The sequence below is a fragment of the Mobula birostris genome, chromosome 5 (assembly GCF_030028105.1).
Source record: "Mobula birostris isolate sMobBir1 chromosome 5, sMobBir1.hap1, whole genome shotgun sequence".
Classification (NCBI taxonomy): Eukaryota; Metazoa; Chordata; class Chondrichthyes; order Myliobatiformes; family Myliobatidae; genus Mobula; species Mobula birostris.
In genome coordinates this window covers 75,601,180-75,616,452 of record NC_092374.1, presented here as the reverse complement: position 1 = coordinate 75,616,452, position 15,273 = coordinate 75,601,180, and the positions used below count along the sequence as shown (strand labels likewise).

The following is a 15,273-nucleotide window of genomic DNA, read 5'->3' as shown; positions in this document are numbered from 1 at the left end:
AGCTATACAAACTGTCATCTTTAAGGATTGTATCAAATGATTTTCAGGTTGATAGAAAGATGAAATGATGATCTGCAACGATCCTGTGAATAGACTGCTCTTTGTATTTAGTGTTCCTTGTGCCTAAAGTGGTTCAAGATGGACAGATTTTAGTGGACTTTGTTAGACCCAGTGATCCCACAAATGTTGGCTATACTGAGTCCCTGTATGATGGAACACTGCCCACAGTGTCACCACAGAGGTACCCATAGAATAGGTGTGCCAGCTGGATAAAACACTCCTACTCATTGCACTTTAGGAGGTTCTGTAAACCTGAAAGCCATCCATTCATCAAACCAGCAGCATGTGTTACTTGTTCTACAAATACTGTTTCACAGCAAATGTCAGTGGAAGCTCGTAGAATCAGAATTATTATTATCAAGTCATGAAACTTGTAGCAGCAGTACAGTACATTAAAAATACTGTAAGTTAAATAAGAAATATTTTAAGAAGTGCAAAAAGAGAGATAATGTTCATGGGTTAATGTTCCATTCAGTGGTCTGATGGTGAAGAGAAAGAAGCTGTTCCAAGAATGTTGAACAGGCTTCTGTACCTCCTCCTTGATGGTAATAACAAGAAGACACCATGGATAGTGAGGGTCCTTAGCTAAAATTCGAGGCAGTACTGGCAGGAAATTGGCATTACGCAAATAAGAGTTTTTTTAGTATGTGGTTGTCACTAGGAAAATGTCAGACATTCTGACGTGAAAAGCTCATGCCAATTCCCACTGCAATTTTCTTCCTGGCTGATTTAATCTGAACGTGAATGCCACTGCTAAGCTAACCGCACTGCATGGAATTGAAATTGGCCTGTATATAGGAGGAGGTCATGCTGCTGAACTTAATTCTATCAAACAAGACTGACAAGAAGAGCATTGTATTACTATTATTGTGCTAAAACATGGCCAAGCAGAATTGTATGCAGTGCCTACAGCTTGTGCGTTGGACTGCACTTACATGGCATCTGGCATCCCGACTCATGAGAGTAGTCTCACTGGACTAGTTTAAATGAGAGAGGCAGTGCAGATGAGAAAAGAACAGCAAGGGCAAAAGTAACTGTATATGAAGTTGGAATTAATTTGCTTGTCCTTCATGGTAGGCAAATAGCAGGCACACCAACACTCACATCGCATTCTCCCTTCCATATGCCACACAGACACGTCCAATCATTTGCGCTCCCGATTTCCCAGTCTTACCTCAGTCACTCATGCCATTCCTGTCTCCACTGATCTCTCACACGTACATCATGTTTTTCCCTCCCTCACACACATTTTCTCCCTTTCACACAGACCCTTTCTCTCTCTTACACACATTTGTATGCATTCCTACTCATACAGGCACACTCACACTTCATCTCACTCTCTCTCTTATACACACTCAGTCATTCTCATTATATAGTCTAACCACACTATGACTCTATCCCATGTTACTATGCCCTCCCTCTCTCTCCCTCTCACACACACACACACACACACACACACACACACAAGCAAAGTCTTCCTCTTTCTTTATCTCCCACACTCAGATGTGCAATGTTGCAATGTCCTCTCTCTCAAACACACACAGCTCCCACTCAAACACTCACTCCCCCCTTGTGCTTGTGCACTTACAGGTATACCCTTCTGTGCATAAACACACGCTCTTGCACAAGCAGAAGCTTCAATGTACCATGCTCAACCTCTCTCACACATACATATCAATACACAAACCCTCACCCTCAATCTCTCACTCTCTCACAGACACTACCTTATTACCTTATACAGTCTCTCACATTCACAGAAGCAAATATGACCACACATACACAAAGCTCCAACTCTGTGCCTCAGTACCTCGCTGTGCAACTGGATCCTCGATTTCCTCACTGGCAGACCCCCAGTTAGTACAGATTAGCAACCATACCTCCTCCACGTGCTCCACCAGCACACAGGGCTGTGTGGTTAGGTCCCTGTTCTACTTATAAATCTACTTATGATTGTATGTCTAAGTACAGCTCAGATGCCGTATTTAAGTTTGCTGATGACATCACTGTTGTTGGCCAAATCAAACGTGGTGACAAATCAGCAGAAAATGTGATTAAAAATCTGGTTGAATGGGGCCACAATAACAACCTCTTTCTCAGCTTCAGCAAAACAAAAAAGCTGATTATTGATACAGGAGGAAGAAGCCGGAGGTCCATGAATCTGTTCTCATTAGGGAAATGAAGGTGAATAGGGTTAGCTGCTTAAAATTACTTGGTCTCAATATATGAGAGGATCTGTCTGGGGACCACCACTTAAGTATTATCACAAAGAAAGCACAACAGCATCTCAACTTTCTTAGAAGTTTGCATAGGTTTGGCAGGTCACCAAAAACTTTGGCAAACTTCTATATGTAACCCTCTCACTGGGCTCATATGCAAACTTGGCTCGATAGCTAACTCGGCTAACAGCCACGTGACTCAGCAGCAAGAATTCGGCTTTTCATAACCAATATATGTCTAGGGTCGGTATGATTTAGGGTTCTACCAAACAGGAGCGTCGTGATGTTCCAATTAAAGAAACCTTGATTTGAGCGAATGCTGCGTAAATAATGCCCGTTCACAATTGTCAGTTGTCAAGAAATAACAGATTGTCCAATGCATAAAATTACAACATAAAGAAAATATATTTACCAATTTCAGCTTTATCAAACAGTTAATAGGGAAAGAAAAGAAAAAAAAAAGGGCCCATTACAGTTAAACCAGTCCATATTCACATGATCGTTGGAGATCATACTGGAGTATTCGGGGATGTATCTGTTATTCATGCTCTGGACCCACAGTCTGTGTGAAAGCACCCACTACATTTTCAAACTCCATTCGAAGACCATCTCGAGCAAGCTGGCCCTCTCTCTCCCTCTCAAGAGCATTGCCCTTCCTCCTTGGAACCATTCATCTGCACAAAGCACTTATTGCAACAGGGATTCTCCTTCCAACGGCATTCTTCCCTTCTGTCCCACTCCACAGTTCCTGTCAAAAGATCCCAAACCAAACTATTGTCCTTCAGAAAACTCCTCCCTACAGCTCTCTAGAACCTTCTCTCATATCCCACAGCCCAGGTTGGCTGACTCACATTCCTAAGCTGGATAACATGGGTCCTTATCTTAGCCGAAGCCAAAACATACCTTCCAACATGGCACACTGCTTTTACAGAAAACTGCTAATATAAACTACCTCACAGCATAGCAGTGGAAATCTTAACCAGGGCATTGCACTCTTCCCCCACCGAAAATAGTCATGTCCTCATGACTTTGGAACTTATTAAACCATTATAATAACACAGTATTCAAATGAATTTTGTGATTTCAGGACCACAAATCCATTTGTAACTGGAAGTAACATATCTCACTCTTGGGATGGGTGCAACACTCTGTTTCCTCACTGCATCATATACCAGCCTATCTGGGGGTTTCCTGACTCTTTGAGACTTTCTTATCTGATCATCATTTTCTCCGGCCTCAGGCACCTCTTGTGACCCTTCCTGTCTACTGGAGAATGAGTCCCCCCGTCTATCACTCATACCTTTGGCAGCTTAGGTCTCCCTGCCCCATGACTGAACTTAGCTTCCTGCAGTTTAAGCGGGTGCTGCTGAACATTGTCAATCTTGGCCGGTGCTAACTGGCAAGACCTCTCTCTGAAAGGTGTGTCCCCCTGTTACTCTAATAGTGTGGCAAGTGGAGCAACCAATATCAAACTCGTCAGTAGAAAAGATACTTTCGTGCTCCAACATCTTCTCAGATTCTTCTTCCTGATCATCAGGAGCATCAAGCTGGACGGTTGATACCGGTGAATTTGGGGTTTCGGTCACTCTAGCTACTTGTCCAGGATGTAACATGACAGGTTTAGACTGCGTGTCCCCCACAGTTCCTTGTTTTTACTCATCATCCTACTTAGGAGGAAATTGCATCTTCTGAAAAGCAGCTCTGGACACAGGGTGAATGGACACGGTTTTCAAAAACTCCTCTCCATTTCTCTCCTTGCGTGCTCACATGAGCCTTCTCTTGATGGAAGTATTCATTCCCTCAAGAATGGAAGCTTCACTCTTTTCAACAGGATCCGGACACACCAACCCTGGTGTGTCAAAAGTCTCAGTTACTCCAACATCTACTTCCGAAAACTCCAGTTTCAATGACAAGTAACCATCGTATGGGTACTCATCAGTACTAAGCCCACAAATTTCAAGGGCACTGAGAGGTATCAATGGTAAATGCATCAAATACCAATTTTAAAAGGATCTATAAAGCAAAGTAACTTGAGACCCTGTGTCAAGTATGGCTTGAGCATAAACACCTTCAATCCGTAAGGATACACCAGAGCTTGGTCCCAGTAAACTTTCAGGAATAGTGTTTTGCACTTTAGTATTTCCCTTGATACACTGATGGGAATTTATCCTCTCCGAGACACCAGCTCATTCCTTTACTGGGTCCCTCTGTAGTTTTGCCTCTTTTCTTCTCTGTTTGATAAACCACTGACTTACTTATTTAAAATTTTCCTGTCCCTCACAGTCTCGCTGTCCTACCTTCTCCACAGTTGTAACAGAAAATACCGGCTGCCTTTCTAGTCAAGCAACCCTTTTCAGCAGCATTTGTCTGTGTCGTAAGTCCTATGGGTGGGTCAAGTTTCCTAACAGAGGTGGCATGTTTAGCTGAAACATTAGCAAACTTCCAACGAATCAGCTCAGCTCAAAGGTTTTCCACCTCATTCCTCAAAAGCTCTATCTCTGTTGCATCAGGGGTCACTTTAGCAGCAGAGGCTATCACTGAGGACACTACTTGGCTTTTGGAAATGTTCTGCTTCTCAATCAGGTTTTCCTGCTTTCTAACTTCTCTGACTAAAGGGTAAAAGATGGAGGATGGTGCATATTGCGGGTCATTCACAAGCAATCATGTCATGTGACAGCACGACCTTCATAACTTGCACCATCCTCAAGCAGTTTCTCTCTGACAGTTGAATGCCCCTTTGTGGCACAAACAATGCCGCAATTTCTGCAACCTGAAAAGGTAGGCAGACAGCTTCTGCCCTTCTTCTAGGAATGTGTGCCTAAACTTTATCCTAAGATCAGCTGCTCTTTCCCCTTACTTTGCAGAAATGAGAACAAGTTGTCTTTAAAGTCTTCACTCTCTGCTACATGCCCCCCTTCTCTAAAAATACGGACTGCCCATAAACCTGCCACTCCAGGATCTCCCAACCTATCAGTAAACGCCACTTCAGTTAACAGTTCAAAAACTGGCCCTCTTTCTGCCTTAAGAGTGTTGTCCTTCCCCCTGGGAGCCATTCATCTACACAAAGCACTCTTGTAACAGGGAGAAGATGGCAGCATGACATGCGTGCGCAGCTCTCTGGTGAAAATGATATAGTTTCTGTTACATAGGGGTCGTAGACAATTCTGATTAGATGGAGACAGACGTGAAAGCACAGAGGAACATGTGGAGAAATTCCTGAAACGCCGGTTCGCTGCCGCTGTTGCTGGGCGATCGAGAATCTACCGGAGGGAAGGCCCCAGAATCCCCGGCTTTGCCTGCTGCTGACGAACAAAACTGAGGTCGAATTGTTCGGATAGAGATGGTGCTCGGTACTCAGTGTCGGAGGGCTGATTGGAGGCTCAAAGTTTTCAGACGACTCAGAGTCGGACTGTGGTCGAGCATGGCAGGGAGAGTTTTCTTCCTTCTCCTGTCTGCGTGAGATGTGGGACATTCAAGAGACTTAGAACTTTTTTACTGTGCCATGGCCTGTTCTTCATCAAGTTATGGTATTGTTGCACGGTTGTAACTATATGTTATAATTATGTGGGTTTTGTTAGTTTTTCAGTCTTGGTCTGTCCTGTGTTTTTGTAATATCACACCGGAGGAATACTGTATCATTTCTTAATGCATGCATTACTAAATGACAATAAAAGAGGACTGCGTGTCCTCATAATCTAATCTAATTCTCCTTCCAATGGCATTCTTCCCTTCTGTCCCACTCTGCAGCTCCCGCCAAAAGAACTCAAACCAGACTACCGTCCTTCAGAAAACCCTTCCCCACAGCTCTCTATAACCTCCCTCATATCACGCAGTTCTGATTGGCTAACTCAGCTGGACAACATGGGTCCTTACCTTAGCCGAAGCCAAAACACACTTCCTAGCATGGCACTCTGCTTTAACAGAAAACTGCTAATATATATTACCTCACAGCATAGTGGTGGAAATCTTAACCAGGGCATTACAAGAAGATGCACAGTGAAGAGTATCCTAACTGGTTGCATCGTGGCCTTGTACGGAAACACTAGGAATGGAAAAGGCTACAGAAAGAAAAGTCCTCTTACTTGTAACACTGCCACTAGAAGGCAACATCCATCAACCAATACACCCAATATGCCCTTTTCTCACTACTACCATCAGGCAGGAGCCTGAGGTCCCACATCACCAGGTTCAGAAACAGTTATTACTCTCCAATCCTGAAGTGGCATGGATAACTCCATTCACCACTACTCCGAACGGATTCTACAATCTATAGACTCACTCTCAGGACTGTTTACAACTCACGTTCTCAGTATTGTTTTTTTTGAGTAGTTGACTTCTTTAGCACATTGCTGTTTGTCAGTCTGCCTCTTCACAAATAGTTTGTTCATAACATTATATTTCATTTTTTGTTGTGGATGCCTGCAAGAAAGTGAATCTCACAGTAATAAATGGTAGCATATATGTACTTTTTTTTAGATTATGAGAACACTCAGTCCTCTTTTATTGTCATTTAGAAATGCATACATGCATCAAGAAATGATACAATGTTTCTCCGGAGCGATATCACAGAAAACAGGACAGCCCAAAGACTAACCCTGACAGAACCACATAATTATGACATACAGTTACAGCAGTGCAAAGTCAATACAATAATTTGATAAAGAACAGACCATGGGCACAGTAAAAAAAAAGTCTCGAAGTCCTGAGTCGATCGACTCCCGAATCCCCGATAGCAGGCGGCAAAAGGGAGAAACTCCCTGCCATAAGCCTCCAGGCACCGTCAACTTGCCGATACCTTGGAAGCAGCCGACCCCAGCCGACACTGAGTCCATCCGTCCGAAAACTTCAAGCTTCCGACCAGCCTCTCCGATACAGCCTCCCGAGCGCCATCCTCTGCTGAGCGCCTTCGACCTCTCCTCTCCCGCTGAAACACGCAAAGACAAGGATTTCGGGGCCTACAGCTCCGGAGATTCCGGTTACCACACAGTAGCAGCAGCAGCGAAGCGGGCATTTCAGAAGTTTTCCAAATGTTCCACTGTGCTCTTATGTCTGTCTCCATCAAATCAGAATTGTGCACAGTCCCCTACTTGACAGATAACAGACGTCATCACTGAAGTGGCCATGCGCGCTGCCGTCACGCCGCCATCTTCTCCTCCCTCCTGGAAGGATTGATAATAAGATCATAAGGCATAGGAACAGAGTTAGAAGAAAAACAAGTGGATCGTAAACACAAAATAATCTGCAGATGCTGGGGTCAAAGCAACACTCACAACATGCTGGAGGAACTCAGCAGGTCAAGCAGCATCCGTGGAAAAGATCGGTCGACGTTTCAGGCCGGAACCCCGAAACGTCAACCGATCTTTTCCACAGATGCTGCCCGACCTGCTGAGTTCCTCCAGCGTGTTGTGAGAAAAACAAGTGGAGTTGTTTGGAAGGATGTTCCTTTTGCCAGGGAGGAATTAGTTGCAGTTACAGTACCTTACGCCATATGACCACAAGACATAGGAGCAGAATTAGGCCTTCAGACCATCGAGACTTCTCTGCCATTCCATCATGGCTGATTTCTTATCCCTCTCAATCCTATTCTCCTGCCCTCTCCCTGTAACCTTTAATGCCCTGACTGATTAAGAACCTATCACCCTCCAGTTTAAATATACCCAATGATTTGGGCTCCACAGTCAACTGGCGATGAATTCCACAGATTGACTACCCTCAGGCTAAATAAATTCCCCCTTATCTCTATTCGAAATGAACATCCGTCTATTCTGAGGTTGCACCCTCTGGTCCCAGACTTGCCCCACTTTAGGAAACATCCTCTCCACAACCACTTTATCGAAGCCTTTCGATATTCGATGTTTCAGTGAAATTCCCTTCATTTTTCTTAACTCCAGTGAGTACAGGCCCAGATCCATCAAATGCTCCCCATATGTTAACCCTTTCATTCACAAAATTATTCTTATGAACCACCTTTGAACTATCTCCAATGCCAGCACATCTTCTGTAGATAAGGGGCCCAAAACTGCTCTCAACACAAGTGTGGTATGTCCAATGCTTTATGAAGTCTCAGCATTGCATCCTTGCTTTTATATCCTTTGCATCCTCTTGAAATGAATGCTAACATTGCATTTAGCATTCCTTACCACTAGCTCACTCTACAAGTTAATGTCTAGAGAATCCTGCATGAGGACTTCCAAGTCTGTTTGCACCTCTGATTTTTGAATTTTCTCCCCATTTAGAAAATAGTCTACTCTTTTGTTCCTTCTACCAAAGTGCATGACCATACTCTTGTAGATTTTCGTAAATAAAACAACAGTGGCACTTTACATTTATGGGAAACCATTACAACTCCCTTTATTATCAACCAGACGCAGACTGTAAAGTATGATAAAAAGAACTTCACGTCATCATGTCAGATCAGCCACTTAAAGTAAACTCCAACTCAATGTTGGTGGCTTTGAATTATGCCTAGGTTTCCACCCATTGCATTATCTACGTGTTTTCCAACACGGTATTCTATCTGCCACTTCTTTGCCCATTTTCCTGATCTGCCCAGTTCCTTCTGCAGACCCCAAGCTTCCTCAATACAACCTGTGCCTCCATTATCTTCGTATTGTCCGCAAACTTGGCCATGAAGCCATCAATTATGTCATGCAAACCGACATATAACGTAAAAAGAAGCAATCCCTAAACAAACCCCTGTGGAACACCATTAGTCACCAGCAGCCAACCAGAAATGGCTCCCTTTGCCTCCTGCCAGTCAGCCAATTTCTTATCCATGGCAGATGGACGTAAATTTACTTTGAACTTCGAAGCTTACATCACACATTTGGAGTCTCTGACATTAGTATTCACACACAACTACACTCCCTTGCTCTCACACATTGCCACCGCTCTGGAATTTCTTTCCCCTCCCCTTTCCCCTATTTGCATGTCTGATAAGGTAAAGCCTGATTGGGCAGCTGCTGTTCCTGGATCTCCACGTTCTGAAAATGTGCAGCCCCTTCTTCAGGAAACAGCAGGCTGCTGATGGGGCTTCAAATAGACAGGGCTGCAGAATGTAAAGCAGTGTGACCTTGCCCAGAGTAACTGTGTGGAGTTTCTTCAGGTTACCAGGGACGCCAGTGAGCCCACAAAACATGGATCCTTGTCACTGGGCAACAGCTACAATTTTTCTTCATATTCTGCTCTTTATGCTACTGGTAAATAACATTAAATCATTGTTATTCTAACTGAATTTCTGAGTTCCAGTTTCTAACAGTTCTTTTCTACATTCTTTACCGTTTTTTGTAAAATACTTTGGAGAGTTTGATATCAGCTTTTGTATAGTGTGCAGGTTATTACGAGCATTATATTTACTTGGCAAAATTTCACATTTATATTCCACAAATTAAGTAAACTTTCTATTGAGTGTTTAAAAGTAAGACTGTTATTAAGCAATTGTCATCTGTTGGTAGTTAGGTATGAGAACTGTAAAAGAATTTTGCCCTGTAAATGTTTTCGAATGTGCATTGACTGTGTTGTGGTGTGAAGAGTAGTACTTTGCACATGCCAGCACATCCTCCATACACCTTCGGAAGCACTGGCAAAGGAAAGGAGATGGACTCTTATTTTAATTTTGTTCTTCCCTGGTCATTTGAAAGGAAATATTGAAACCTGCCGTGCAGGCATTTAGGTGTAAGTTTTCTGCTCAAGCTATTTAAATAATAGTAATGTAGCACAAAGTATGCAAAAGGTTAACTGCTAATCGTGAATTTTATAAAGTGGAAGTTTAGCTGTAACTACTTTGCTGTCAGGGTCATTGTCACTGTAGGATGATTTGTTATTTCAAATGTGGTGAAACTTGAGAGCTGGCACTCTCAGTTTCTCTCATTCCTACCCTTCCTTCCATAAGGGATAGCCTTCTGGTAAATTGGTAACGCTGACAAATAGCACTAGGGAAGGGCTTTGCCTTTTTTGAGTGCCATTGGCATGTTTGATCATATAAAAGATGCATAGCTGTTCTTGTTGTTGCTATCCTAGCTTACTCAATTCAGTTACCGCTTTGATTTCTTTTCCTGGACAGCCAATACTGTGGTGCTGAGCTGGTGCCGACAGGTTTCCCCAAGAGAACTTTGTTAGTGTAACATTAGAAGATTGTTGCAGCGCTATCTGCTTCGTCATAGCTCAAAATAATTAATCATTAATACATTTATACTGAGGTGAGAGTGCTTATCTCCTCTGCCCTAGGGTTGTTGGAAGGTGTGTATGAAAGGACTGGTAAGACCATATATGAGTGAATGATATTTGCTGCGCTCTGACTAGACGCTACCTCCTAGTGAAGAATTGCCCAGAGAAAATACATTGCATGTCTGCCAAGAATTGTGAACTTGGATTGGGATTATGATTAGAGTCTGGCTTTCTATATGTTCAAGATAAAAATAGACAGTGCCCCATGGCTGAGAATGGAGCTGAAATATCCAGAGCAGGAAAAGCTCATTTTCATTACTGTTCCTTGTGAGTTTGCTCACCTCAACCTTTAAGACCTCGGGCTAGGAATCAGCTGGAGAATGTGTTCCTGCTGCAGAATTCTGTGTGTGTGTGTGTGTGTGTGTGCCCCTGCTATTTTCTCTTTCTTCTGTCATTTAGCACTATTTGCAATGTATTCAGATATAAAATATTTCTGTAAATGTTTTTACTTCGATGTAATTTCTGCTGGTTCTGCCTCCAAGGAGCCCACAATTCTTTTTTTTCCTTTTTACATCATTCTATAAAATCTAATTTTTTAATTTCGTGATGATTTACCCTTACACTCTATTTTCTCTCTCATTCACAATGGTTTGGTAATTCATGGCTGCTTTTTAAACTCTTCCACTTCTCAGACTTGTTACTCTGGGTAACTCTACAACCCCAGCCACCCCCTTCTTTTAATCTAATGCTCTTCCTCAATTAACTGTGACTAGATCACCTTGTCTGCTTCACTTTTATTTCTCCATTGAGTATATGTTTGCAGAGAATTATATGCTTTATAAACACATTCTCCTTATTTTTTTATTATCAGTTGGCAAGGACCTTAAAGTAATTTTTTAACCTTTTAGGACCTTTTAGTCTCACACCCATGCAAATAGCTTTATTTTAATTCATCGCTCCAGTTGCATAAATAAAATTCTCTTATACTGTGATTATGTTTCTCTAGAGAATCATTTTCTAGTTTCTATCTAATCCTCTTGTACTACCCAAGACAGTGTTAAAACTAGACTGATTCCATGACCTATTGTTGAGAAAGCATTTCATATTGCATTCTACTCACTCTTTTTTTCAGCTTTGATTTGCCCTGTTTATATAAAGATTGATATCCCTCCCACCCCTTTGTTATCATATTTTTAAAAATTTCTTGATTAGTCCTCCATGGAGACAATAAATTAGTCCCACTTCTATTTTTGTCCCTTATTTTCTCTGATCTTTGTGATTTTGGGTATGACTGAAGTTTTAGTAGAGGTCCTCAATTGAAACAATAATAGGCATGTTAAAAATGATCCCTTACCACAGTTTAAAGGGCACCAAAGGATTTCTGGATCTGCTTTCCCTCTTTTCAAACCCATTATAGCAATAAACTGTTGGTTATCTGAATCCAAAACAGAAGAGGCTGGTAGTATTTCGCAGGTCAGGCAGCATCTTTGACTTTCTACCCCCAGGCAGGAGACTCTGACGCATCAAGACAAGAATGGTCAGTATGGGAAACAGTTTCCTCCCTCGGGCCGTTAGGTTTCTGAACTCCCTGCCGCATTGCATTCAAAGTGTTAATCTGTTCTGTAGCTTACAATATTTAAGGTTGAAACTTTAGTTCGTTTATTTATGCGTGGTTCATCTATAGATTTTATCCTTACCTTCCCAAGTTATTGTGTGTTATATGTGTGTTTTGTATAGTACTGTGCCTTACACCATGCTCTGGAGAAACACAGTCTTGTTTGACATCTGTATACTGTAGTTAAATGACAATACACTTGACAGGGTGGGAGACAGGTGAGGAGAGAGGACACCTCTTATAAAAACCAGAAAGACCATGGGTGGTGTAGTCAATGAATGGACGAAAGCAGTTAAAGAGTGAGAAGATAGACAGAACAATCTACTCAAAATAATGTAGGCATTGTGAAATGTGGAGCAGGAAGATATGCCCAGCAGGTCAGGCAGTTTGTCTCCTTTTGCACATTAGTTGATTGTCAGCGTTTTTCTGCTTATGTATAATTTTTCATAAACTCCTACATTTTTTTGCGGCAAATGCCTGCAAGAAAATGAATCTCCGGGTAGTATATGGTAACATATATGTACTTTGTTAATACTTTTACTTTGAACTTTAATGTATACATTGATGGGAGCACTGAGGGTCATTCATCAGCCAAGATAACCTTCTGTCTCTGAAGACACATGTTCAAGGGATATCTCATGGGGGCCTGTCCCATTTCAGCTGAGGCTGCAGGGTTAAGACCATCTGGGAGTAGTGGGATATAATGCAGAACAGGACAGATTTTACCTATGCAAATCCTTTCCTCCATCATCTCTCATTATTACAGAGAAAGGACTTTGAAGGTGAAATGTGTTGAGCAATAGGCTGACTGTGGGCGGAGATAAAGGAGTAGGAAGAGGATAGCAGAGAAAGCTTGGAATGGTGAGCAGAAGGTAATGCTGATGTCCAAATAAATGATTGGAAAGTAGATGAGAAGCTTTTTTTTTGGGAGGAGTGGAGTGACGAGGGAACTAGATGGGAATAAGTACTCATATTGGGAGCCAGAGCAGAAACAGCAGTGTTAATGAGAAGTGTAGGAATATTTGTGGATATTTTGCTGAAAGGTGTATGGACAGGAATGTTGACCATTCCTACAGGGAGACAGGTGCTTCTGGCTCTTCGGGAAAGAAACTGCAGTACTTTACTCAAAGAGAATGCAGACTTTCAGCTGGGGCATAAACCTGTGTTTGAGGTCTGCAAGTCATGTGGATCCCACATGAGTTAACTTTCTGGACCAGTCATCTTTGGAGGCACGTCAAATGCCGTACTAAAGTATGGGGAATCAATATCAACAGCCCTGCCCTTATTGATCATCTTTGTCATTTCCTCAAAAAACTCATCCTCAAAACTTAACACTTCATTGGTCTACATGTTTAATGTACAGTCAGTGACTTTCGCAGTTGTGCTAATAAAAAGTGCAAAGGCTTTCTCACTTTATACTTACTTGCACAGTTGTCACATGACAAGAAATTAATGTTTGTGATTGGAATTTGGCTCTGCACAAACTCAACGACAGACCCTCCAAGTAAACTATCAGAATTTTAAAGGTTGCTTCTATTGCATCGTACTGCTGCTAAGTTAACAAATTTCACAACGTATGACGGTAATGGTGAACCTGATTTTGATTCTGAATGACTTTCATGTTCTCTCTTTTTTTTTTGTGGCTATTTGGAAAGACAAATTTCAGAGTTGTGTAAGGATGCATGTTTTGATAATAAATGAAACTTTGAATGTTTAAACATCACTGGTCACAGAACTCCAGCCTGCCACCCCTTTTCTCTGCCTTCTATAGAACATAGAATAGTACAGCACATTACGGGCCCTTCGGCCCACGACGTTGTGCTGACCCTCAAAACCTGCCTCCCATATAACACCCCACCTTAAATTCCTCCATATACCTGTCCAGTAGTCTCTTAAACTTCACGAGTGTATCTGCCTCCACCACTGACTCAGGCAGTGCATTCCACACACCAACCACTCTCTGAGTAAAAAACCTTCCTCTAATATCCCTCTTGAACTTCCCACCCCTTACCTTAAAGCTATGTCCTCTTGTATTGAGCAGTGGTGCCCTGGGGAAGAGGCACTGGCTATCCACTCTATCTATTCCTCTTAATATCTTGTACACCTCTATCATGTCTCCTCTCATCCTCCTTCTCTCCAAGGAGTAAAGCCCTAGTTCCCTTAATCTCTGATCATAATGCATACTCTCTAAACCAGTCAGCATCCTGGTAAATCTCCTCTGTACCCTTTCCAATGCTTCCACATCCTTCCTATTGTGAGGCGACCAGAACTGGACACAGTACTCCAATTGTGGCCTAACCAGAGTTTTATAGAGCTACATCATTACATCGCGACTCTTAAACTTTATCCCTCGACTTATGAAAGCTAACACCCCATAAGCTTTCTTAACTACCCTATCTACCTGTGAGGCAACTTTCAGGGATCTGTGGACATGCACCCCGAGATCCCTCTGCTCCTCCACACTACCAAGTATCCTGCCATTTACTTTGTACTCTGCCTTGGAGTTTGTCCTTCCAAAGTGTACCACCTCACACTTCCCTGGGTTGAACTCCATCTGCCACTTCTCAGCCCACTTCTGCATCCTATCAATGTTTCTCTGCAATCTTCGACAATCCTCTACGCTATCTACAACACCACCAACCTTTGTGTCCTCTGCAAACTTGCCAACCCATCCCTCTACCCCCACATCCAGGTCATTAATAGGTTGAGTTCTGAATCTAAACTTCAATTCACGTCCACCCCGTTCATCCTTATCTTCTAAATCAACCTATCATGAAGGACCTCATCAAATGCCTTGCTAAAGTCCATGTAGATGACGGCCACTGCATTAAGCACCTTTGTTACACCATCACAAAACATTCAAACTTGTAAGGCATGACCTTCTCTGTCTCTCAACAGGTCATACTTTTCCAAATACACATAAGTCCTATCCCCAGTACCTTCTTCAATAGCTTCCCTACCACTGACATGAGGCTCACTGCCCTAATATTGCTTGATTTATCCGATTTCCTTCTTAAGCAATAGCATAAGGTTTGCTACTGTCCATAAAATTATGAGAGGCATAGAGACGGTAGACAATCAGAATCTTGACCCCCAACTAGGAATGTCAAATACCAGAGGACATGTTTTTAAGGACTGAGAGAGGGAAGTTTAAGGGTGATGTAAGGGGCAAGTATTTCACACAGAGAGTGGTTGGAGGTAGTAGAGGAAGCAGGC

At 42.5% G+C, this 15,273-nt stretch overlaps 1 protein-coding gene across 2 annotated transcripts in view; it reads left to right on the top strand.

Annotated features, from left to right (window-relative positions):
* The window catches only part of LOC140197774 (ADAMTS-like protein 1), a 568,572-nt gene that overhangs the window by 281,514 nt on the left and 271,785 nt on the right, over positions 1-15,273 (top strand). The window contains exon 1 of one of the 2 annotated variants that reach the window (XM_072258218.1): positions 9,329-9,475. The exons of the other annotated variant lie outside the window; for it this stretch is intronic. Coding sequence (XP_072114319.1) covers positions 9,413-9,475 — 63 coding nt within the window. The 5' untranslated portion in view covers positions 9,329-9,412. Of the gene's footprint in view, positions 1-9,328; positions 9,476-15,273 lie in introns of those variants that run through there. 2 annotated transcript variants of the gene reach the window in all.